At 42.5% G+C, this 27,536-nt stretch overlaps 1 protein-coding gene across 3 annotated transcripts in view; it reads right to left on the bottom strand.

The window, feature by feature from the left end:
- Positions 1-857: 857 nt before the first annotated feature.
- Positions 858-27,536, bottom strand: part of CFAP161 (cilia and flagella associated protein 161) — a 197,201-nt gene continuing 170,522 nt past the window's right edge. For all 3 annotated transcript variants that reach the window (XM_085646375.1, XM_085646376.1, XM_085646377.1), the window contains 3 exons: positions 14,548-14,706; positions 3,185-3,258; positions 858-1,162 (listed from right to left, as the gene is read on the bottom strand). In XM_085646375.1, coding sequence (XP_085502501.1) covers positions 925-1,162; positions 3,185-3,258; positions 14,548-14,706 — 471 coding nt within the window. In that variant the 3' untranslated portion in view covers positions 858-924. The remainder of the gene's footprint in view (positions 1,163-3,184; positions 3,259-14,547; positions 14,707-27,536) is intronic.

Raw genomic sequence — 27,536 nt, 5'->3', positions numbered from 1 at the left:
GCCTGTAATTTATATTACAAATTGACTATGTACATTGAGACAATTCTAGGTTTAAGAATGAATGGTTGGAAAACGATTCAGAATCAATTTTTTTTAAAGATAGGGTCTTCAAAAATACTTCTGCATATCCTAAGCCTGTATGAGCATGATTCGACATTAGTAGCATTGCTTAAAACATACCGTTAGTAGCTAATGACAGGGGCCCTGATTACGAATTTAGGTGTTATAATAAATTACTATACCCATTTTACGAGTTTTTTGGAAATAACATGCAAATGTTGGTATTTAACACACTTAAATCCGCACGGTATGGTTAATACAGTATGTCCTTGCCACTTCAAATTTCGGTAGGTTTGACCTACCTAAATGTAACAACAGTTGAGGTATTTAACCCCTTCGCTGCAGCGCGAATTCCGCCGCAGCGCTGGGGGGTTTGCGTCGCCGCCATGCTCATGATGGAACCACGCCGTCATGAGTCACGGGCGAGCTGTGCTCATGACGGCGTGGTTCCGTCATGACTCCACCCACTTGCGCTAATCGCCTGCACAGGCGGGGAATCAGCGCCGCGTGGGCGGAGTGGCTGCCAACGGCCGCAGCATGACGGAACCACTCCGTCATGAGCACACGGCGCCCGTGGCTCATGACGGAGTGGTTCCGTCAGAAGCATGCAAGGGGTTAATGCATCCGATAGATATCGGCTATGTTAAGTACAGCCAAACTCGTAATTCTGTCCCATGAGTAAACAGTGGTTTACCCATGGATTGGAATTGCTATGTCAATCTTTTCATAGTGCTGCAAGGTATGTAAATGGCATTTTCTGTGTTTAGCACCTAATAGAATACTAAATTAAAAGGAAACACGGATAATAAACATTTTTATTATGAGATGGCTGCAGCCCATACACCATTATGACTGAGAAATAAATTATGAGCCACTGCTCTGCATTTTATTTGTGCACAATGTCTTTGAACTTGGTTCACTGCTGTCTTTTTTCTCGCTCTCCTCACTTTTATCAAAGGGAACCTCAGGCCTGGTAAACATGGAGAGTTTTTCATTACCAGGATCACCAGTGACAATAATCCAGTGGTTCATCGTTTCTTCTGCTTTATGGGCATCCAGGAAGGTGCGAGCAGTGACTTCATATTCCTTTCCAAAGCATGTCCTAAAAAACAATCCTGAATTATTTCATGAAATATTGTCAGTGTAAAATCTAATTCAGTGAGCAGGTCCAGAGGAACACCATAGATCCTTGATTTATTCAAACCTTACAGTCGATTAAGGTTGGGCAATGCATGGGATAGAGCTAGAAATAACAGAACGCATGTACATGTAAAACAGAGGCGGGAAATTTGAAAGTGATGAAAAGGGAGCATCCTTATATCCACTGGCTCGTTGAATGTGCTGACGCGACATGCTCGGTTGTGAAAGCCTATTCTAAATCTCAGTCGCTGTACTTCAAAAAGACAGAAACTCAGATTTAGATTCAGAACTTGCAGATTTCCATAAATATCGACTAAAGATCGAATACTAAACCAGTGAAAATAACAAGCGCTACATTGAGTATGCTGTAGGCAAACAGTGCTGTCATGCCCCGTTTAAATATGGACTCAGAGAAAGGAATGTAGGAGTGCAAGTTCATATTGACTGGTCAATGGAGATTGTGGAGTCAGTTCAGACTGCAGATAGAGTAGAACTTTCACAGACTATGGAGACTAGGAGTAAATGTAGTAGAGGCAGCACAGATTGAGGAGCGTCATACACAGAGGCCATCTATTAATGGATTTTTTAATATATATTTCTTGAAAATCCATTAGAAGACAGCCACTGTGCATGTGCACTCGTCCATGGCAGGCATCTCGTAACGGATTTCTGAAATTGACCAGTTATAGTTTATTGAAGTACCTACGACGTGCGCATCCACCATGCACTGCTTATCACTTAACATATTACATCACTCATGACATGTTCTATGGCGCAGTTAATAATAACGCTGATGACATTGGAAAATACATAATTGATGACAACCCTATGTATGGCGGGTGCACAAGTGATAGTTAATTCAGTAAACTATAACTGGTGAATGACCTTGTTTTTTCAGTTTGAAATGTTATGTTTTAAATGACATTTTCACCTAACCATAACATAATCTTGGAGTTTTTCAACTCTCATCCCCCTTAGACATGTGCTCTAACCCACCAGCCGTGCCCTGCCTCAAAAGACAACTAATGCAGTTATAGCAAATTAAACACAAGATGCTGTTTAACTAGCAAATAAACAAGGATAAAAAAGTCTGGCCCACTGATTTCAGATACTTATACCCATTTCACCAACAAGACACCCTGAACACACAATGCTGCACATCCAGATTCATCAACACTTTGCATGGGCACAAAGTCACAAAAAGTGATGCAAACTGGCACAGAGTGTTGACCTGTTATTTACTTTCCAGAGCGAAACTTTATTTGCTCTGGAAAATTAGCTACAATTAAAGCTAATTAGTGCTAAGTGCTACTTTTAGGTATGTGCTACATTGTAACAAATAGACATCCCATTGGTGGCAACTGGGTGTTCCCAAGATACCACCCATGGTTTGTGATGCAAAACTTTATTCAGTACCCCTGTAGGTCTACGCACCAGGAACCTGACATTAGGTCTTTGGTGGAGATACTGTAGAGAATGTTGCAAGATGAAGATATAATGAGGGACGCATGTGTCATGATTCGAAGTAATTGCTACACTATGAACTAAATTATTGACAATCTGTTTGCATTATCACAGTGAAAGATGTAGAGATGGTGGAGGGCTCAGGGTGGTCTAGAAAAATGGCAATTCACCACATACATGAAATTACGTCATCTACATTACCCTCGACATACAGTGCTTCGGTGCTCACTAGCTATGTTCACTCTCACATAGGCATCAATATATTCAAATGGTTTCATTGATGAGAAAGAACTATTTTCCAACAGAAGAAGGCTTTGTCGGTCTTCTTGAATTGCTGGAATATACAGATTAACCCACATTATTCCATAACAGAGGGTAAAGCGGGCAGAGTACAAAAGGGATTTCCGTAGCCATGCTATTGTATTTATCATGCCCACACACTAACTTTCAGATTAATATGAAATTGAGTTCTCTCCTTTAAAGAACTGGATAATGGTGTGTTTTAGTTGACATCACTTACCACAAAACAAATTTTCTAAGTACTGCCAGGCACTGGTTTGTTTTGCTGTGAATAATGAGAAGTTTGATGTTTGCCTGGGGAGTAAAACACACTTGTATTAGACCTGTTATTGCTTGCAGATTGACAATCAAAGTGCTATTCATACCTCGTAGGCATTTCGGAATTTGATCTTTGGTGTTTTTAAAAATTAATGAGAAAATAATGCTGATAATTACTGTACGTCCAATTGTAGACCAGGAAACTATTCTAAACAAGCCTAATTCGTCAGTGCCATTGATTGGGTTTCCTCATTCTTTTTCTTATTAATGCTGCAGAAATGCCAGCAAAGAGCAGTGTAAGAAAAGGAGAGTCCAAGGTGGGAAATCAAATTGTACAACTAAAAAAGCAACCCTATAGGTTTTCTTTACAAAACTGGGATAGTAAACATGTTTGCAAAGGCAACCAGGAAAAATGATTGTAATAGAATGACCATCAAACATCATTCCCCAAGCCAAGGAAGGTCAGCTGCTAAGGCAGTTTATCATTGTGGTGTTAAAAGCGCCTGGAAAACATTGTGCTTCAAAGGGGAGATGAAGGATTTCGCATAGCATGAAAAGATAAAACCAAGTTCTCAAGTAATTTTAACGAAAAGGTTATGGTTAAAAGGAAGCATTTTCAAAAAGCTAAATAAACAACTGGAGAAAAGATCAAATAACTTACATTCAATAACGCCTTTTCTGGTAGAGACTCTATCTAACTACTGATTGCTCACCTTTTGAATACCTCCAGTGGTCAGACACAATCAGGATAAGTTTGCATAGTAATTTCCTCCAGCACTGGCAGAAGGTGTCGTGCCACATCGTGTCACCTTGTGCCATTCTATCTTGTGCGAACATGACGTCAGAACCAGTATACATAGGTCACCTGTTCGCGGTGGTGTCAGTTTCTTTCTGTACTCTGTCGTACCAAATCATGTGGAGCCTTGGGACACCACCATTAAAGCAGTGTGCATATTTTCAGTATTTGAATGTTAGTATCCATAGATTGTTATTAGTCCAATCCACAGACCGGGGACATGGAAGGGCAGGTGAAGAATCTACGGTTAGATAGTCTCTACCAGAAAACAGTTCACTGAAGCTAAGAGCTTGTTCTTATGATAGAGACTTCTAGCTGGAGATCCTTCTCCTTTTGAATAGATACCAAAGCAGTACCTCTCAGGTGGTGGGTCTATGAAACAGATCAGACCATAAAATCCTGAAGGACCGAATAGACAAAATCCAGACACTTGTGTTTAATGAACGTATGGCAGGACGCCCAGGTTCAGCCTTACAGATGTCTAAGACTGGAATATCATGTGCTAGAGCCGTAGTAGCAGCCTTTGTTCTAGTACAGTGAGAATGCAAGTCCAATATGGGCTATTTTCTGGCCAGCCCATAACAGATGTTAAATTGTTAATACACACGGCAATCCATCTGAAGGTAGTCCTCTTCTGTATCACTTTGCCCTTTTTAGCTCCAAAAAAAACAATGAAGAGCTGGTCACCCTGTCGAAATTTTCTGGTCCTCGTAATATAAAAACCAAGAATCCTCATGGGATCGAGGCGATGAAACATTATTTCTTGGAAATATGAGATGGTGCATACAAAGATGACAACGTAATGGACTGTCCTTCATGAAAGAGCATGACTTTCTCAGGAAGAAATCTGCCTTTGATCAAAGACCAATTTGTCAGGAAAGAAGGAGAAAGCTTGCAGATGTAATGAGGAACGCTGTTTTTTAGAGTCAGCGACCTCAAAGGACAACTGTAGTGCAAAGGGTAAGCACATCAGGTTAGTCAAGACCAAATTCCATTCCCATTGTGGCATCACAAATGGGATAGGAGGGAACATATGGGTCCACGCTTTCAAGAAACACATAACAAGAGAGATGGTGGAACTGGTAAAGGTAAATTGGCTGTAATGGTTGCTAAGTAACCTTTAACTGTGGCTACAGCAAGGCCTTCCGGAGCCAATGACAAACAAAACAAGAGAATATCAGAAAGGGAAGTTTGTTAGTTTGTAAGATTTGTATATGACAGGAGAAACATCACACCACAAACTTCTACCAGTGTCCTGCATGAACAGTTTTGATGGAAGGACGCCTGACTGCTAGGATTCCACCAACCACTTCAGGAGGAAGATCATATCCCATCAGCTATACCTGCTCAATCTCCATGCAGGGAGGTGTAAGCTGTGCAGACTCAGGTGCAGGACCCTGCCCTGATGATGTGAGAGGAGACCCTCCCAAAGAGGCAGCCAGATTGAAGGGCAGATACTCATGGCCAGAAGTTCTTAGTGCTACACTATCCTTGCCCAGTTTGGAGCCACTAGGATAACGTAGGCCAGGTCTACTTAAGTACCCTGGACAGGAGATGAAGGGGAGGAAAGGCATATAGGAGTCCCGAGCCCCAATGTAGGTGGAAGGTGTCTCTTAATGAAGACCACTTTGAGAACTCCAAAGTCATGACACTAAGGGGCATTTTACAAGCCCCTAACGCCACCGGAGCGTCACTTTTTTTGGTGCTCCGCTGGCCCTGTGTGCTGGCCCATATTTGCAAGGCCACGCAAAGCCACTTTGCATGGTTTTACACCAGCTTGCAAATATGGCCCTCTTTCATGCGGTACTCTGCTTCAAAGGGGCGTGTCATGGGAGTTGCTGTGGGTGTTCCAATGCAAAACCTTTGGCTTTTTGACACTGCCCTAGATTTACAAGGATTTCCAGGGGAGGCGCTAAAGTAGCGCAATAAGGAGCAATACTTTTATTGCTTTTGTTTTTTGCTCTATGTGTGTTGTATCCTGCAGCACACATAGAAAGAGCAACATTTCATTAATGATTGTTTTGTGCAGGAAGGCTTATTGGCTTATTAGCCAGTTCCAAGATGTAGAGCTTCTAAGCACAGAACCCATGACTTCCTGCCCCCCTTTTTGTTGCAATACCACACAGCAGTCATGTTATCTGTGAGTACCTGTGCTAGCTTCCCCTTGATTTTCAAAAAAAGAGCCTTCACAGCCAAGTGAATCGCTCGTAGCTCCAACAGACTGGTCACCAATGGAAGCTTGTCTCCCCATCAAATTCCTCTGATCGCCACCTCTCCCAAATGACCTCTCCAACTCAGTAATAATGCTAATGTCACGACGGTCATCTCTGGATGGGGACATGGAGAGGGGTGTGCCACCTGTCAAATTATGGTCAAGTAACAACCACTGCAACTCTTTTACAGGCTTCTCCAACAGGTGGATGGAATCTGACAGATTTCCTTGGTGCTGAGCCCACTGAGACTTAAAATTCCATTGCAGAGCCTGTATGTGCCACCTGGTGTTGCCTATAAGCAGAATGCAGAAGGCCAAGAGACTCGGAAGCTTCAGAACCACTCTCACAGTGACCTATGGTGCAGGCTGAAACATCGGGATCATAGCCCAAATTTCCAGGACTTGTTGAGGTGGAAGGATGGCCTGAAACAGCACTGTATCTGGAATGGCTCTGATGAAATTGAGGCTCTGCCAAGGAGTCAGGTGTGACTTCGGCATGTTGATGGTATAACCCAACAATGTTAACAGGTTGGCCATCATCTGGAGGTGGTTTGCGACCATTTAAGGAGAGTCCGCCTTCAGTAACCAGTCATGAGATGTGGGAAGACTGGTATCACCAACCACAGCAGATGAGCTTTGTTAGAATTGGCATCTTCGGCAGGCTTCCCCCTAACTTTTTGCCTTCAGACCTCCTGTTTTAACTGACTTGTATTTGATCTGCACTTTTATGTTTTTTTTTTATACCGAATAAAGTTTTATTATTATTATTATTAACTGACTTCGTTTTTGCTGGCATTAGAACTCTGCACACTTTACCAATGCTAACCACTGCTTAAGCGCTTGTGCTCTCCGCTCAAAACATGGTAACATTTAGCATGTACCCAATTGGCATTTTTTATTCACTTACAAGTCCCTAGTAAAGTGCATTGCATGTGTTCAGAGCCTGTAAATTAAATGCTACTAGTTGGCCTGCCGCACTGATTGTGCAACTCACCGAAGACGCCTGTTAATATGTCTCAGGTCTGCCATTGCAGAGCCTATGTGTGCAGTTTTAACCTGCCATGTCGACCTGGCAAAATAAACCTTTTACAATAGATGGTTGTGATGCACTCAAAAGTGTTCAAATGTCCGTACAACTTAAACAAACACATATGAGTTCAAATGCTGACATGTCTCTGGTCACATAATTGGACGTAGTTGGCAGTTGGGGCTGTTTTTATTCCTCCTAGACAGATACATATATTAGGAGCTTAGGTGTGACTGGATGAGCCATCACCAGCAGTATGGAAGGGAGAAGCTGGGTCCAGCCTCACTTACACATAAATAGGCTGTGCCCTCTTTCCACTAAAAGGGCTGCATACCCCGTGTAGTCAGTCTGGAGTAAGGGCCAGAAAGGCAAGGCATCTGTGCACTCCAAAGACATGCCTCTAGAAGTTTCACTCCACTTCAATGGCATAACTGTGTATAAAAGAAGGATCTCAGACACCACCACTTCAGAGCACTTCTAGACGTGTGGATACTCTGCGAGGAAGAAGGACTGCTGTGCTGCTACAAGGGCTGCCACTCTGCTGGACTGCTGCACTAAAGGAACGGCTGCCCTGCTGTGCTGACCTACTGCATGCTGCCCTCTTGCTGGGGAAGAAGAACTGGACCTGCAACCCATCTTAAACCCAAGACCTAAGAGTGACCCAAAGAGCTAGTCATATGGTCTCCTCATCTGAGCCTTGGGGAAAAAAGGCTCCCCAACAGCTCCTGGACCCATCTTCAGCAAATTCCTGACCCCTAAGTGGCAACCTCAGATCCTGAACACCTGGTGTGGCTCAGCAGGCTCTTACATCAAGCTTTTAAGCTCTTCACAACTATGAATGGGACCAATCGTACCTGAACAACACTGCTTGCATTGAAAATCAGTGCACTGTCGCCAGCCCATCTGTTTGCATTGCAGCATCACTAGACTGCAGGAGACTGCCAAGACGAAGCTCCAGACTGCACCTGTGCGACGCCAGACCTACTCTTCATGCCATGCGACCCACCGCCTGCGATGATCTCCTTGCTCCTCATGGCCCTCTCCAACATGATCGGGACTCTTGCCCTGAAACTTGAGAAGGTAAAACCTGAGCAGGACTAATCTGGGACTGTATGCAACCCACGCTCCATCGTGGTCGGCCTGAACTTTAGACTTTGGAAAGGTCCAGCGCAACCAGATATTCCCGGTTTGCACGTTATGCTTTTAGGGACTATTTTACAGTTTATTCTTTAAAAAATCATAACCCCGGTTCCACTAATTGGATTTTTGTCATATTGGTCTTCTTTTAGTTATTCGATTTTGCTTTATTCTTCTAACCTGGTGTGGGATTGTTTTGTGTGGTGTTTTCACTGTTTGAAGTGTTCGGCAAATACATTACACATTGCCTCTAAGTTTAAGCCTGACTGCTCCGTGCCAAGCTACCAAGTGGTGAGCGCAGGTTCATTTGGGGTTTGCTGGTGCCTTACCAGGACTAGGAATTGTGGTTGCTGCTTGACCAGGGCTCACACTACAGTCAACCAGTAACTAAATTTCTAACAATCTGTGACCACTATCATCAATTTTGTGAACACCCAAGGTGAACTGGTCAAACCTAAGGGGAACACAGAAAACTAGAATTACTCCTTTTCTGCTTGAAACCGCAATTAACACCTGTAGGACTATAGGATGAGGATATGAAAACATGCATCCTGCATGTACATTGCTATCATCGAGTCTCCTGAATCCAGGGCAGACCACACTTAGGCCAGTGTGAGCATTTTGAACGTGTCCTTTCTTAAGAAGTTCAGAGGCCTTAATTCTAAGATGGGACAAAGACCCTGGTCTTTTTTCAGAATCAGAAAATATCAGGAGTAGCAACCAGTTCCGAATTCTGAAACCGGTACTCTCTCTAGTGACCCTTGCTTAAGATAATCTGAACTTCTATTTGGAGAATTGACAAGTGGTCCTTCGTAAGAAGTGGTGGTGGGATGTTTGGTGGAAAGGGTAGAGAAATATCTTGTGCAATGATCTGGAGCACCTCTTGGTCTGATGCAATGCTCCTCCATCCAGGGAGGTAGTAGGTGTTTCGACCTCCTACAGGGCAATTGTGGGATCCCAAGCTAAAATTAGAGAGTCCTTCAAGGGGCTGGGGAAGAAGGGTCTGGGGTCCCGGTAGAACGTTGTCCCTGGAGTCCTGAGGGCTGTCATCCTGCTCCATGGCCTCTAAAAGACTGGATGGTCTGTTGCAACTCAGGTGGCTATTGCTTCTGTCTCTAACGGTAACCCCTACCGATGCATCCAAAGGGGCATTGCAGCTGTGGAAGCTGACGAGCTGGTGGCGCTAAACATAAGGAGCAGGATTTGACCTTACTCTCCTTAAACCTCTCAAAGCTGAGTCCACTTTTTCTCTAAATTGTCCGGAACCATCAAAAGGCATATCCATCAATGAATGCTGAACCTGCGTGCAAAAAACAGTTGAACATATCCATGCATGTTGTCCAATACCCACACTTGCACCCATTGCTCTTTCCAAACTATCTGGTGGACCAAGCTCTGACTCTATAGAAAAGTTAGCTGTATCTTGGCTATCAGTAACTAGACTTTGTAAAATCTTACAAGTGTCTGTGTTATCGAACAGCTGGTAATACATCTGATACCATGTCCCACAACAGCATGAGAACATCTTCCTATAAGGCAGGAAGTACTCACTGCAGAAAAAAAACTCTTTGTGCATAAACTACCATTTTCTTAGGCTCTTTGTCAGGAGCAGCAGTAGGGAAGGCATTGGAGTTAGTATGACTAGTTGATGCCTGTACTACTATGGTTTTGGAGTCGGGTGTTGAAGAATAAATTCTGGTTCTCCTGGAGCCAGCCAGTGAGTTCTAGCAATCTGTTGTATCGGTGCAGGTATCTGAGCCAGTGGCAACGTACAGTTCAATCATGGCATCAGACATGGTGCCGAAGATGGAATCAAAGGCATTCGAAGTCTATGGACACAGGGCTGATGCGGCTAATGGCCTCGAATCGAGGTCCAGAGGTACAACTGGCATCAAGAAAGCATCCATCAATGCTTGCGCAAGCATAGGCCCCTTTGGATTCTTGGGGCCTGAAGTTGACAGAGACAGATCCAAAACAGCACCAGAGATCGAGTCCATTGCTTTTTTCAGCTACTGGAGTTCATCTGGCATCGCAAATTGATCCGAAGGTAGGAACTGAAACAATAAAATCGGGGGAATGGCTTTACCTAGAGGTGCTAGGTGCGTCATGCGACTCTGATGGCACTACTGGCACGATGCAGGAGAGCCATGTTTAGGTTTTTTATGTTTTGTGACTCCATTTTGTCTTAACTTGATTTAGAAGAAGTCTGATCTTGCAAAGGCCCTCGGGAAGGAGAGTGGGTCCTCGCTCTTGACCTCGACTGGGATCGTGCCACTATAGACATCGACCATGAACAGGTCTTCGACCTCTTAATCTGTCAAAGCAAGCTTCATCTCATGATCACAGATGGCCTTCTTTTTCATCTTAGCACATGATGAACGCAAGTTTGAGTCGTGGCCAAGACACCACAAGAAGACTTCATGTGCGTCCATAAATTACATCTGTTGGTTACATATCATACACGGGTTAAACCCTGATGGTTTAGGTGACATCATGCACATCAAATTTGCCAAAACTGTTGAATGACAGTTGAAGCTCCAGATCTGCATTGGTTGGCATGGAAAGAAAAGTACTGACACCAGGGTGAACAGGTGACCTGTATATATTGGTCCCGACATCCCGTACGCACGAGACGGAACATTACAAGGTGACGCGATGTCGTACGATGCCACCTGCCAGTGCTGGAGAGAATTGCTATGAAAGCATTTCCAGATCCTGTCTGACGCCTGGAGGTATTTAAAAGGTGAAGAATGTGCAAATAGAAGCCTATATCATATTAAGCTATAATACTACATAGCGTACCTTGCCATTTTTAAGTTGGGACTTCAGTGATCCTACAAAATCTGAAAAGTACTATAATGCCAGTAATAGGTGGGAGACCAGTTGCAGGGTGCAACAGAGATATAAAAGGGTTTTCATAGGATAAACTTGGACAGTGACAAAGACATTTCTGAGGCTGTCTTTGGTGGATTATTAATTGATTCACTGTGAGCCATCTAAAACATTTCTTTTTGATACATTACCAGGTATCAATTTATTTTATTTACTTTTGTGAAGATGTAGGTATGAAATACATGGTATGTATTATAAACATTTGCAGTATGCTGTTATATGTAGCATACTTGCAGGTGTGTAGTGTGCAATTGTTAAGTGCGGGAAGGAGTCATGCCTCACGAAAGGTAAAGGCTCGTGTGGGTCATAATGCCCCACTTTTTCGTGCCAGTTGCATCTTTACTTTTTTATTTGTTACTGATGTCCTGTATAATCCTGCTTTTGATCGATCATGTCTGTTTTGGCCTACTTTACTCTTCTCCATATTGCTGTATTCTGGCTGGCCCTCGTGTCAGTCTGTCTAGACATATTTTTCTTTTGCCTATAATACACATGGATTTGATTATGCAATACATTAACAGGGGTTCTCATGAAAGGAATTTCCTTTTCATGTTTTGCTATTTTGTCAATCTTGTCTCTGTCTGTATCCCTATTATTCTTAGCTGTTCTATGTAGAAGGATGCTGCGTGTTTTAATGGCAGCAAACAGCCTATGCACTCCACTTTTAGGTCATTGGGATCTGAGTGATCTCTATTATATGGGCCCGTGTTGCTTGAGAAGCGTGAGTTTGGTAGGATTGGACTAATGGGGAGAGGTCTGATTCTATAAGGGAAGGATGTGTATAGAGTAGTTAAGTCTTTTTGCTAGAGTGTAAGGGGGGGGGAGAAAGACCAATACAGAGAAAGGTCTGGACCAGGATGAGCAAAAATAATGTAGACTTTTTTGCAGGTTAACAATTTTTGTAAAAAGCGTGTCATAGGCTGTGATCGAGCAGTACATATGTTGTCAACCTGGAAAACATCATACACCGTAATGCCATAAGACGGATACAAGCTTGACCATTATAGCAGAAGTACTATGGGTTAGAGTTGAAAGTTGCGTTTCAGCTCCACTTAAATAGAGCAGGCCCGTGCTGACAGCACTGCACATGTGTTGGTGCTGTGAGCAAGACAACAGCACCCAACACAACATGCCCAGACACATTTCTCGTGAGGCCCCTCTACTTGGTCATGTAGAACGAAATGCAGGCAATAAACTGTAAATTGTAACAGATGGCCCTATAACACTCCGATTGTAGGATCATGAAAATGTAAATATATCCATACCTGTGCTATCACATAACTTAACAAGCACTGGCAAAGCCAATAGGCGGGATTACATTCCGAGTCCTGACTAAACATTTAAAAGAAAACTCGGCAGTGAAAATGCAGCTCTGGGTGGAGCCAATGCACACTCGGCCTATATTTTAAAGAATTGGTAATAATAAGTATCTAACAAAACAGCGCTCTCATGCCAGACCTAAAAACAGTCCCCAGTACCTCAAATGATTTTAGGACGATAAACATTACATAGTGATGTAATGGATGGATTACACATACAAATAGGAAGCACCCATATGTTTCAGATAAAGGTCAGCAGACCAGTAGGGGGGCCTTCAGAAGGATGTTATTATTTACTGTATCTATGGTTCTTATGGGTGGAACAAATAAGCATGGAAGTAGAAACAGAGCTGCAAGGGTTGAAACTTGTGATCATTCTCTGCCCCTAGTCATCACATTGTGAAAGAAGCTAGGGGGCAGTGTGCAGGCGTTTGCCTCCCCAAATAGCACTATTTCCAAAATGTTGTCTGCAAATGCAAACACTTTGTGGTTCAGTACGTAATGGAAGTGGGGAACACACAGTTTCCGTTAATCTATTGGATAAGCACATGGGTGCTTGTTTATGATTCATTTTTTCTTCTAAAACAATCAAATTTCACAGAACTTAAATGATGGCAACTCAAACATTACAGGAGCATCCTGTTTGTGTACAGTGACCCCTTATGGGAAAGCAAAAGACACACAATTGATGGACGGAATGCAGAACAAATCAAAACATTCACCCCCAGTCAAGAGATCTGGGTTAAATCCATCATTCTTTTGCTCACCACGCCACCCCAGTTTAGACCTGGCCATATGCAAATCAGTCTTGACCCTGTGCCTCATGGGAACAGTCCAGCACGAACTGCCAAGCCAGGTCCTCCATGGATCGGAAACAAGCATCCTAGGACATGTTTCGGGGTTTCACCCCTCTTCAGCCAGGATAGCTTGATTCCAGTGGCACAGTGAGCCCAGGACCCACGTCTGGGCATACCTGGCGCACTTAGGTCGAGAAAGAAAATGACAAACAATTGATGGACGGAATGCAGAACAAATCAAAACATTCACCCCCAGTCAAGAGATCTGGGTTAAATCCATCATTCTTTTGCTCACTATGCCACCCCGGTTTAGACCTGGTCATATGCAAATCAGTCTTGACCCTGTGCCTCAAGGGAACAGTCCAGCCCAAACTGCCAAGCCAGGTCCGCCCTGGACCGGAAACAAGCCTTCTAGGACAGGTTTCAGGGTTTCACCCCTCTTCAGCCAGGATAGCTTGATTCCAGTGGCACAGTGAGCCCAGGACCCACGTCTGGGTATACCTGGCGCATTTAAGGCGAGAAAGCAAAAGACACACAATTGATGGACGGAATGCAGAACAAATCAAAACATTCACCCCCAGTCAAGAGATCTTGGTTAAATCCATCATTCTTTTGCTCACCATGCCACCCCAGTTTACACCTGGCCATATGAAAATCAGTCTTGACTCTGTGACTCATGGGAACCGGTTCTCGGATGCTTGTTTCCAGTCCAGGGAGGACCTGACTTTACAGTTCGGGCTGGACTGTTCCCAGGAGGCACAGGGTCAAGGCTGATTTGCATATGGCTGGGTTCAAACCGGAATGGCATGGTGAGCAAAAACAAACAATGGATTTTGGCCCAGATCTCTGTACAGGGATGAATGTATGACATTGTTCTGCATTCTGTCCATCAACTGTTCTTTTTGCCCTTATGGGAAAGAGCACCTTGTTCAGTTTATTATAATGCCGTCAGAAGACCACCACTGGCAAAATGCGGTATTGAAGTCCAAGAGTTGAAATGCTGGAAAATGGAGCTGTGATGCTGGGAAGCACAGCACGCGGCTCTGTTGAGGGTGAGAAGTGGGTAGCTTTCAAGGTTCGGGCACAAATAATCAAGGGGCAGGCAGATCCAGGAGAGAATAATCAGCTTAAATGTGCCTACTTACTGGAACAGGTTCACCCTCAAACTCCATGCGCATCTGTGGGTCAAAATAGGAGGTTTGCCAGCAGGTTAGATAGGAAGGTTCTGCCGTCAAAAACACTTCCTGCATGCGGGACTTCCGGGCACACTTCACAAATGTCTTCTGGTCACTAGCAAGATACAGCTAAAAAAAGAGAAAGAATAATGACATAGATAAATATCCAGAAAAAAGAGTTAAAGAAATGTAATGCTGTTTATTCTCAGTGACTAACTAGAACTAAGCATGACGCAACAAATGTACTCATGCTCGTCAAAAATCCGCTTATAAACAAAAGGCCAGTACAATCTGTTTCTGAACACTCAGCTTGGCCAATGTTTTTACATTTCTTGTTAACGTCAGCATGGAATCCATGTCATAATATTTCATCCTTAAATTGTTTTTATCAAATGCCAAGCCTACTGTGAATCCAATAAAAAATATAAAAGGAACACTGCCTTGTCTCACAGTAACCTATCAGGTGCACCATGTGGAAGCAGGCCACTCTCCGGGAACATGTCGGTGCCTGTAATAACATGTACACAAGGGGACGTGGCTTCTGCTCCAACAAAGATGGCCGCCCTTGCATGGAGCTCTGTGGCGGTGTGAGGAGACGGGTCTCCTCCTGAGGGTAATTCCTGTTGCCTGGACCCCAAAACTGCACGCAAACGACAATGAAGCCCAGCGGTGAGCTTTGAGCCATCTGCCAGTGGCAGGGGTGGGTGCTACCTGCAATTTCTTTTCCCTGTCGGTCGCACTTAGTTACTTGCGACCGCCATTTTGTTTCTGTATTTTTGCAGCCCGGACAGTCTCCTCATGATGCTCAACCGCCTCAAGAGTTTTTTCATTATTTAATGTTCCACATGTTTTCTGGTGAATGCTGGCTCTGAAAATAGTTTTTCCATGATGCTATTTTTATCTCCTTTTCTCCTCATACGTTGAATAAAGTGCACGTCATCTTTTTGAAGAAGCCTGTTACAGAGGTATTTTCTTAATCTCCTGACTTCTTTAGGCAGTGTGTACTACTACATCTAATTTATTTTGCAAGGAAACTCCTGTTGATTTATATTTTATGGCAAAAGCCCGCTCTACCTGTGGTAGTGTTAATCCTTTTGACTGTACTCCATTAGAGGACTCTAACCCTTTTAGCATTTTACAGGCGAATATGGAAGACTTGGATTCTGGTCATTCTGCCACCGGTGGTGCGACGCCCACTATGCCTCACAATACTTCTAAACCTTCATCTAAAATACCCTCTGCCTCATCATCTCTATCAGGTAAATATGTCAAGCAGGACCCACCTTCTCCTTCCATCTCTCCAACATCAATATCTATGGAATTACTTTTTGAGGAAATACATGCTCTCAAACCTTACATTGAGGGAACAAATATCCGTCTCCAAAGTCTCAAGGACAAATGGTCACACATGGAGCAAAAAGTTACTCACTTGGAACAAAGAGTTGACTCTGTTCAAGCTGTTAGCAACCAAGTCCCTTCCTTGCATCTGGAGATTTTGCACCTTAAACAACAAGTGGAAAATTTGAAAAACAGTAGTAGGGGTAATGATCTGCACATTTTTGGCCTTGCGGAGTGTCTTGAAGGTTTGGATCCTCTTTTAGATGTTGTTAAAATGTATATCCTGGAATGTTAAAGTTCTGGGATCTCCCATAAAACATCAACGGGTTTTATCGCGTATTGCTAGGTTAAAAGGTGATATAGATTTATTGCAAGAGATTCATGTGACAAGTAAAGAGATAGCCAAACTTCAGTGGCAATAGGTGGGTCACATTTTTGCATCTACAGGTTCGGGGAAACAAAATGGTGCAGCTATTCTTTGCCATAAACGTTTGGATATCCAACTTATACATCAAGATGCAGATTCTGAAGGTAGAGGGGTTTCAGTCTCTTTACTAGTTAGTTTATATGCAACCACTAAGCCTGATGAGCTCTTTTGGCCCCAGATTTTATCTAAATTTATGACATACACTGATAATTATCTGATACTTGGTGGAAATTGTACTATGGTTGTTGATCCTTTTATAGATAGACGTTCTAATTCTAAATTTACTTCCTCTTTAATACATACTCAATTCACATCTACTATAGCTCAAAGATCCCTCGTTGATGCTTGGAGATTATGTTACCCCACTCTCCAAGAATATACTTATTTCTCTCCAGGTCCTTCCTCTCAATCTCGTATAGACTACTTATTTATTACTAAGGCCCTTACCCAACATATTTGCCATTCTGACATAGGATCTATATTAATTTCTGATCATGCCCCTGTCTCCTTAGATCTAGACTTACTCCCTCCCATTGAAGGAACTAGGAGATGGAGATTTAACAATTCCCTTCTATCGGACCCTAAATTTACACCTGCTTTTCAGAAATTTGCACACACTTTTTTTATAGAAAATGAATCTCCTCATGCCTCTCCTCAACTTATTTGGGACACCTTTAAAGCTGGCTCTAAGACTTCATTATTTTGTTTGTAGCTCTGGAACGGAGATCTTCCTCTCAAACCATACAACTGCTTAATTCACGCATTAAGCAATTGGAGCATTCCTATTATTCTACCAAGGCCCAATCTGATTTGAATGAACTTATCAAGGCCAAATTTACTTTTAATAAACTTTCAAATGAATCCACTAATCTATATTTACTTAGATCTAGTGCTAAGTATTATAGTGCACAAAATAAAGCTGGCAATCTTCTTGCCAATTATCTCAAGATTAAAAAAGAACGCACTAAGATTGAATCAATTTTAACTTCGGCCAATACTACAGTTCATAAGAATGAGGATATTCTTTTGGAATTTACACATTTTTATCAAAACCTCTATACTCCTGAATCTCCTTCTCAACAGACTGATATTGTTCAGTATTTATCCTCTATTCCTCCACCTTCTTCTCTTGATGTGGATTTCTCTTCCTTAGAAGATGATATTCAAGTCAATGACATTCTTACTGCTATTCAATCTATTAAAAAAGGGAACGCTCCAGGTCCTGATGGTTTTACAATTAAATTCTAGGCACATTTTTCCCAGCTCCTTCTCCCAAATTACATCAATTATTTTTGTATTTTATCTCAACTCAGAAATCAGAAGGATCTTTTCAGGAGGCTTTAATTTGTCTTCTCCCTAAAGAAAACAAAGACCACACATTGTGTAAAATCTACAGACCCATTTCTTTAATTAATTTGGATTATAAAATATTTGTGAAAATTCTTGCCCTCCGTCTCGATTGTTTGTCGCCCCAATTGATTGGAAAAGAACAATGTGCCTTTATTAAGGGACGGCATTTATCTGACAATACTCGATTGTTTTTCAATGTCCTAAGTAAATCTAAATCATATAAAAAATTGTTAGCAGCAATTTCACTAGACGCTGAAAAAGTGTTCAAAAGAGTCAGTTGGCCTTTTATTTTCTCATCACTTGCTTGGTTTGGTTTTGGCCCAAAATGTATCAATTATGTTGCTTTACTCTATTCCTCTCCCAGGTCTTTTAATCTAGCTAACGGACTTGTATCTTCTTCGTTTCCTCTTCATAGAGGAGTTTGGCAAGGTTGCCTGTTATCTCCACTTTTGTTTATCCTTGCCCTGGAACCTTTTTTTATAAAAAAATCGATTGAATGCAGACATCACAGGTTTCTCATATGGTGTCAATCATTTGAAACTCTCAGTATATGCAGATGACATCTTATTATTTATTTCAAATCCACAAACGTCCTTGCCAGCATTTCTATCAGAGGTGAATGATTTTGCTCTTGTTTCAGGTTATAAACTCAATGCCGACAAATGCGAAATCCTTCCACTAAACAAACTCTGTTTTCATGCCGATTTTTTATCTTCTTTTCACTGGAATCTAGTTGAAAATTAAATATCTTGGATTATGGTTCAATCCTTCTATTAAATATATGGTTGCATTAAATCTAAAAGAATTACAAACAACATTAGATACTTCCACTGCGCGTTGGCACCCCTTATTTTTATCCTGGTGGGGTAGATTAGACACTATAAAAATTATGCTTGTTCCGGTAATATTGTTTATTTATCAAACATTCTGATTAATATCCCTAAGTCTTTCTATAAAAGTATATATAGTATTCTTTCGAAATTTCTATGGCATAACAAAAAGGCTAGAATGTCTCTTTGTAAACTTAAAAAACCTAAACACATGGGTGGAGTTAATGTTCCGGATTTTTATTCCTATCACACTTCATTTTTTCTTAAACAATCCTCTTTTTTATTGTCTGGTAATGGAAAAGATTCTAACCTTTACCCTTTGTGGATGGATATTGAAAAATTTTCTTTTCACCCTTTTTCCTTTGAAGAATATATTTCTCTTTCTCATGTTCCCTTATCGCTATCTTTTCCTATCCTCAAAAATGCTCGTAAAATGTTCCAACCACTCTTCTCATCTACTAAATTTTTAAATTCATCAATTTGGTATAATAAACATATCAAACTTAACAACTGGTTATTTTCTCTAAAGATTGGTTAACTTACGGCCTTAAATGGACTCATCAACTTTTTCAGGATGTATTTGTATCCCCTTTTCAATATTACAGTCCCGTTTTTCTCTTCCCTCTTCATATCAATCCAAATATGTCTTTGATTGCACCTGCTCAAGTCTCTTATAATGCTTTAGTCTCTACTCATACACTTACCTCTTCACCTCCTATTACAAGATTGTTTTTATACAATTCCACTTCTGCGTCCCAAATATATAAAAATGTATTGGATATCCCCATTACTCGTGATAAATCAGGTGTGGAACGTAGTTGGGAATCTGATTTGGGAGAATCTTTTCCTATTCCAATATGGAATAAAATCTGGACTAAAGTAAGGAAGTCTTCTAGAGTAGCAAACACTGCTCAAACTTTGATTTTTATTTATAATAGGCTTCTGATCACTCCAGCTAACCTACATAATATTGACCCTGACATCACATCTACTTGTTGGTCTTGTACTGCCCCATCAGCAGATCTCAAACATATGCTCTGTGGCTGCCCAGCCATTCATACTTTTTGGACCCGAGTTTGGCAACAAATTAATACTATTTGCCACCCCCATATTCCTTTCTCTCTTTCTCATACGTTTCTAGGTAGCATCTCCGAAGTTTGGTCCTCTCATGCTGTTAATTTTCGTATTATTGATTTACTCATAGCTGTTGCATTTCAACAAATCACTAAGTCATTGAAAGATACCTCTGCTGTATCTTTTCAAGCATGGTGGTATGGAGTTTGCTACAACCACAGATTGGATAGAGCCTATGTACATCCAATCACACTTGCTATTAAAAGAGATATACTTTGGTTGCCCGTTACTGATTTCTTAAATGTATCAGCTACATGATACCTTCACATAACCCCTACACTGAGGAAGTGTCCAAGCCCCCTTGACTTTACAAATACTGTTGTTTTAAATTATTTTTTATCCTATGGTTATAGACTAATTTAATATAGTAGGAATTTGTATGCATAACTGTTGTTTTTTGCTTATAAAGATCAATATGGAGTTTACATTTCCTCCCCTTTTCTATCTTTCTATCCCCCACTTTTTTCTCACTTTCGTTCCTCACCCTACCCCCATATGATCTAGCAGTATTATTCTACACTTATGTAATATTCTTTCGATTACTGTAATATGTTTTATCTTTTCAACAAATAAAATCTGTTTCAAACTAAAAAATAACATGTACACAAGTGCTGCTTCCCCACCAAGAGCAATGTTAACAGTTCAATCTCTGGCAATAAGTGCAACAGGTAATACTCCATGTACACGGCACTCCCGCGCCTCATAGTGAGGCGTATGCAAATATCTATGCAAAACATTCCAACTCCACAAAGGTTGCAAAGTTCTTTCCTTGCTATTTGTCGTTCAAAATCGCGACTTTTAAAAATGTCTTTAAAGCTACCAATTCTGCATAAGATATATTTTGCACAAAATAGTATGTCCCTTAATCTGAGTCTGACAATAAAACCCCACAGTCATTCTGCATTGGCAAACACATACACTTAATGGTGAAAACACTGATACTAAACACGATTAGTAGTCAAAATGAATTGTGCAACCCTGGTATTTCAGCAGACTCCATGCAGTTTCAACGCAAGCACTAAAACCGCATGCACTTTGACTGCAAGTGTCAAAGCTGTCAGACCCTGATGCTCTGCCGTGTTCCAGAGACTGACCCTTGTCTTAAGAGACCTCCTCCTCACTCACACAGTTGTGCAGTGCAGCCTGGTACTTTTCTTCAAGCAACATAGAATACTGTAACAGGAAAAATATCAGGAGAAGGACAACAGTTGAGTCCATGTTGGTGCTTTTGAGTGATTGTGAGAACTGTATTCATGGGCTTTGCTTTCCCTACGAGTTCCTTATTGTGGTCATTGTGGCATCGTTGATAATTGATGGATATGATTTTTTATAATTTTGGGGGGATTATCTGTACTATTGAATTTTTTTTTTTTTTCTGAGTTGACATCCATGTGCTTTTGTGCACTTTCCACCAGGGAAAGTGTACACATTTTCCTTGCCTACAATCATTTACCGCACGCTTTTAGAAGGAAGAGTCTTTCTGGTATAAACCCACATGTTTAGCTTTACAGATTGTAACTTGTAATTGCTGCATTTTACAGTGTGCATTTTATCATGTGATAAATTTTCACTCAGAAAAACCACAAGCAGTAAAATCTCCTGCTCGCTCATGTAATGAAATGAAATGAAATTGTAATTTATAAAGCGCGCTACTACCCGTGGATGTCTAGGCGCTAAGATATTCTGCAGAGGAAAACAAGACATAGAAAAAAAGCTAACCGGACAGACAATAGGCGGAGAACCGATGAAGCAATGTGACCATAACTACTTGTTAAACAGCCATGTCTTGAGGGCCTTTTGGAAGGTTAATAAATTCTTCGGTTTTTTGAAGTTAAGGGGCATAGAATTCCATAATTTGGCCATTGCCACAACAAAGCTTTTGCCACTCTAGGTGGCGTTCTTAACTTTGGGAACAACCACATTAGCCAAAGAGGAAGATCTCAGTGTTCTTGAAGGAGTGTACCATTGGAAAAACTGCCCTATGGATTCCAGACACTCATGGGGTAGGGCCTTGAAAGCTATTTAAAGAGATTTAAACTCCACCACTTCTTCACCAGGAGCCAGTGGAGTAAAGGGAGAGTGTGGGAGACAGATTGCTATTTTGGTGTCCCTATAAGTAGTCTCTCTGCCTCATTTTGAACGATTTGGAACTTGTGCAGGGAGTTTTTTCTGTGCAATAAGGAGCAGTCCGCTGCAATAATCAATTTTCAAAAAGACGAGTGCAGAGATCACTGCCTTGCGCAGGTCCATAGGGAAGAATGGGAAAACATTTCTGAGTATTTTGAACATTAAAAAACAGGATGAGGTGATGGCATTAATATGTCCTTCAAAGGAAAGTGTAGTGAGGTTATGGATTCACTGCGTACATTGCTAAGTTAGCACAAGTTAGTATAAACTTGGCTGCCATGTTGCTGCGTTTTGCACACGTTTCTACATGAATTTGTTTTCACAAATCCTGTGCTTGCGCTCGTTCACATGAGAACCGCCTACCTTTCACTTTTCTTGCTGTACTCTGAGGCTCTGTCTGCACAGTGTGTTCAAGGTCTGAAAACAATGTGCTCCATTAAGCTGAGTTGGTCAGTCGGATGTATGACGTTACAACGCATGCTGTTACAACGCATGCTGTTACAACGAAAGTTTTACAACGTGAGTGCATTGACAACGCAGGACATTACAACGCAAGTCTTTACATCGACTTGCACTAGATGGCGTGCTAACATTAAAAAAGTGTAATTTACTATTCCAACTCCAGTCCACGTAACAGTAGGGAAGGTGTTGGGATAGTAAACTACACTATTTTTAATGTTAGCACGCCATCTAGTGCAAGTCGATGTAAAGACTTGCGTTGTAATGTCCTGCGTTGTCAATGCACTCGCATTGTAACAGTTTCGCTGTAATGGTAGTGCGTTGTAAAAGTTGCGTTGTAAAGGTTGTTCCCCTGGTCAGTCCCATGCATGTTAGACATAATACTGCCACTACTGAAAATCGGGTGATTTTCATATATTGCGTGTAAGCAGGTTAAAGCACTTGAAGGGAAATCTTTCAGAAGAGAAGAGCTGTGTTTGTCAGGAGATGAAAACCCTTGCAGGTATGGGGTTCCCCTGACAAAGCTCAGAGGTCTTCTATAGTTATAATAAACTAGTTTCTAGCACGGGGAGGGTGGCAAGGCTCATTAGGCCTTTTTTCTACTAGCTTTATAAAATGATATCCCTGTTCATATTTTATGGCATTGTAACAATGCTCACTATACTGAGTTTGTGCATTTTGCTGCTAGTATTGGCTCGTGTACTGCATTATAGAGCACATTAAACATTTTAAACTATACTGTGTCTCTGATTACTCACATTGTATGAGTGAGTTGATAAGAGTGTTCTTGCAACCGCGATTACTGAGAGAGTCTGAGTTACATGTTCTAGGATGTTTAATCATTGGTAACTTCGCTGTAGTACGGAGAACAAATGAGACACTATAGCTAGTCGGATTGGGGTTCCGGGTACTAAGGTGGGCAGTTGGTACACCACTGTACACCGAGGTCCTGGTTTCTTGCGCGTAGTTCTGTATATGTGCAGAATCCCTGCAACATGGCGCAACCAGCGTTTGGTCTGGCTCTTATCTGCGAGACACTTGAGTAGTACTTGTACTTGTCCGCAACACCCTCGCTTCTGTTTCCGGAAACATATGTGACGGTGATACCTCCTATATTGATGTTTTTATAGGTTTCTTCAAGTATGATGTTATTAAAAGGTGTTTTCTTTTCATAGATACACTCTATTGTGCTGCCGCGCATTAGGTTGTTAGACGTTCTTTGTCTTCATGGCTGAAGTAGATATACCGGCGCATAGTTGAGCGGCACTACGTCGGCATTTGACAGCATATGGGGTGCCTGACGCGGGTGTCGATCTTATCTTTGTGGTGGAAGTAGATCCAACACAACACTTTGAAGTGTTTTATTCGGGAGTCACTTTTCCGGCGGTAAATGGGGACGATGATTTGTTCCATACTTATACTCCGTTGGATCTTCCTCACAATTATCGGCCCTATACACATCTTGAAGTTCCGCTATCGCCATGGCAACACTATCGATGGGGCCACGTGGCCGGTTTTGGCTGGGTACACCCCAGACCCACGCTATCTGACAGTTCGAGTGGATGAACTCCGCGTGATGCACACCTCTTTGAAACAGGTGCATAGGGCTGTTGTACGATATGTTATGCGCAACGTCCAGGTGGGCCCACCTGGGGTTGCTGCGCAACCAGTTGGACCTGGCAGTGTGACAATCAGTCCCGTTATGGTTAATGAAATGAAAAGACCATTTGTTAAGCGCGATAGCTACCCTAAGGCGTCCTAGCGCTGCAGACAAATGCGTGCAGGAATATAGTTAGGAACTATACAGGTTTGTTGAAGAGCAGAGTTTTTAAAAGCTCACGGAATGGGAGCAGATTGGGCTCTGCCCGCAAGTGGAGGGGGAGAGAGTTCCAGAGTTTGGCCGAGTTATAAGCTAAGGAGCGGATCCACATCTAGTTCTTTTGATCCTGAGCACTAGGGTGAGGAAGGAAGATGCTGATCTCAGCTGTCTATTCGGGTGGTAGGGGGTAATCAGCGATTGGCTAATGGCAGGGCCCGTCTTCCAGAAGGCCCTATGGGCAATGCACAGGGCCTTGAATTCAATTCTTTCCCTAACTGTGAGCCAATGGAGGCTCTTTAATCCAGGATTGATTGGGAGTCGACGGGGGATCTGAAGGAGTGTTCGGGCTGCGCAATTGTGGATGATCTGGAGTTTGCGCAAGGTGGACTGAGTGGCCCCTAGATAGAGGGCATTCCCAAAGTCCAGGCGCGATAGAATGAGACCCTGGACCATGATCTGTTTCGCCTGGAATGGAAGTAGGGGAAGGATTTTTCGAAGTAGCCTAAGTAGACCATAGCAGGTGGCTGAGAGTTTAGCTGCTTCATGGTTAAAGTTGAGGGAGTTATCCAGCCAGATGCCCAGGCTCTTGATTGTGTCCTTTGGCACTGGGGCAGGACCGAGGCAGATGAGAGTGAGTTCATATTGAGCTTGGGGGTATTACCTAGGAGCATGAGCTCAGTTTTGTCCCCGTTCAACTTTAAACAGGAGAGTGTCATCCATTTGGCCACCTCCTCCAGGCATCCACTCAGGTTGTTAGGGGAGGTATTTGGCTGGTTAAGGGCCACCACTAGCTGAGTGTCGTCGGCATAAGTGATGATTTTTATGCCGAAAGGACGGACAATCTCAGCTAGGGGGCTCATATATACGTTAAGTAGTGTGGGGCTCAGGGAGGAGCCCTGAGGCACACCGCAGCTGAGTGGCTTGCTGGGGGAGGTGATTTCACCCTAAAAAACCTGGAAAGAACGGTCTGCCAAGAAGGATTTAAACCAGGTGATGGCATTTCCTGAAACTCCTAAGTTGGTAAGTCGGTGTATTAGTATGTCGTGATTTTCAGTGTTGAATGCGGCACTTAAGTCAAGGAGGATGATTGCTGCAGAGCCTTCTTGATCAAGGATCTTCCTGGCCTCCTCAATTACTGTGAGAAGGGCGGTTTCGGTCCCATGCATGGGACGGAATCCTGTCTGGGAGAGATCGAGCAAATGATTATTCTCCAGGAAATCTACCAGTAACAAGTTGACATATTTCTCCAGGATCTTGATCAACCATGGTAACTGGGAGATTGGCCGATAATTACTGGGGTTTTCTTGGTCTAGGTTGGGTTTTTTCAAGAGGGCCTTAACCATGGCGTGCTTCCAGGGGGGAGGGACAATGCAGGAGGAGATGGAGGCATTGAGCAGGTCGAGTGTGGTGGGAAGAATGTTGCCAAAAACTGTCAGCAGGGCACTTGGGGGTGCCGGGTCTTGGGGGGAGTCAGATTTCACCTGGTGCATAATGGATTCTAATGAGGGGGGAAGGTATCTAGGGTGGCTGAAGATCGGGGTGCTGCACTTGAGAAGTTGGCGGAGGTTATGTCGAGCTGGGTGGGGGAAAAGGAGGTGTAGATTGTTTGTATTTTTTGGAAGAAGAACTCTGCAAGGATGTTGCAGCGGATTTATGCGTCTGTCGTAAATAAAAATTCCTTTACCGGGACTGAATTTGATACAGAAACATTATAAAATAGCTCAGTAAAATGAGAGGCAGAATCCGTGATATTAGAGTTTCGGAATGGGCTTTATTCCAATAATCGATTATAATCGGATGCTTCAAGTTCCATCACCACGGGGGTTCAGGAAGTGAAGTACATACTTTATTGACAAGAAGTAACTTTTATAGTACATACATTATAATGAAGTGAATACAGTAGGCGTAACAATTGATAAGGACATTGACGTTTGGTCTGCGTAACCGAAAATGGGTGTAATAATGAGTAAAAAGAAACATGATTGGTTATGATGTAATACATAGGTGGATCTATAAGATAATACTTGGCATAGATGCGCGCGCAGCAGTATGACGTGTAATTGACGTGTAACTAGGGGGTGACGGGGACTTGACATTTAGCTCTATATGTGGAGACGAGAAGTCTGGGGGGTCAAGTCAACCTAATCCCAAATCATATCTAACATCCTATGTTTAAAGAACTATGTTATCCACAAAAGAAGGACTCTCGGACAGAATCTATTCTATACTGACTGTGCGTGCGTGTACAAGCGTCTAAGTGTCTACACTGAATGCGAGGGGGTAGGAATATTCCATGGTAACAGGGCTATGAATTACTTGCATGAGGACAGAGAAGTTGGGCCTTTTTGCTTGGTAACTGGAAGAATGTTTACTTAAACTACTAGGCAGGAATGCATCGGCTGAGGGGGAAGCAGATAATTCGAAGGTGAAATACAGTTCTTGGCAGAGAGTAGGCTGATGTCAGGCTTCGTGAGCCGCGCAGAGAATGAGACAAAGTTCATGGTCACAGATGCAGGCTCGGACTGGAGCTTTCAGAGGCAGAAGGCAAGAGGAGTTTTGATGACAGAATCAGGGCCTACTTGCCTGGACTGTAAAGTGGCATAAGTGAACCATATAAAGCCGGTGGCCTTTCATATTTAGGAATGGAATATCCGGCCTATTCATGGCGGATCTGTCAAAGGACATGTTGACGGTGGACGCACATGTGTTTGCGTCTTCATAACTGGAACTGGAGGGAAACATACATGTACTTGTGACATGCACATGGGACCGTTGGGGTCCAAGATAGGGGACATAACTGACCAGAAAAATCCATATTTCCACACGTCAATAGGGTTTATTGGTTTCTCAGGGAGTTTGAGGAGAGTTTTTGCGATTAATTCGGTAATGGGCAAGCGTCCTCAAAATAAGGATGATTTACCTTATTGGCTTGCTGAAAAATGTGACCAGCTGGAGGCAGTATTTCCAAATACCTCTCCTGTGGAAAAACACAGGATTTTGACAATTATTTTGCAGAAAGACTTAATACCCGAAGTAACCGATTGTAACAATTGGGGTAGGGCATTCGCAGCAGTGTATGCAAAATGTTTCGGCACTCCCTCAATGACCGTCCTACCCTCAGTTATTAGGCGTGTTCAGGATGAACAAGGCCCAGAAGCAGCTGTTGAATTGGGGATGAGATTGGTCGGGGTGTTCGACGTAGTTGCTGATCTAGTCCTTGCTAATGTTAAGGAAGATGCAGTAAACTTTCAAGTGGCTAATGCTTTGGTTCTAGTCCCTGAGCCTGACAGGCCACGCGAATTGCGAAAAATTATTGCCCACGCTTATAAGACCATTGGACGCAATAGTTTGGGTGTTAAGCCTTTTGATAAGATATATGCTCAACCGCAAACACAACAGAAGTCTCAGTCTGAGAAAGACGAGCGTCCAATCTTTAATAAAAAGAAAAGAATTGGAGAACTAAGAAACAGGGAAA

This window comes from Triturus cristatus, chromosome 3_1 (assembly GCF_964204655.1).
Source record: "Triturus cristatus chromosome 3_1, aTriCri1.1, whole genome shotgun sequence".
NCBI lineage: Eukaryota > Metazoa > Chordata > Amphibia > Caudata > Salamandridae > Triturus > Triturus cristatus.
This window is presented reverse-complemented; position numbering and strand designations above follow the sequence as displayed.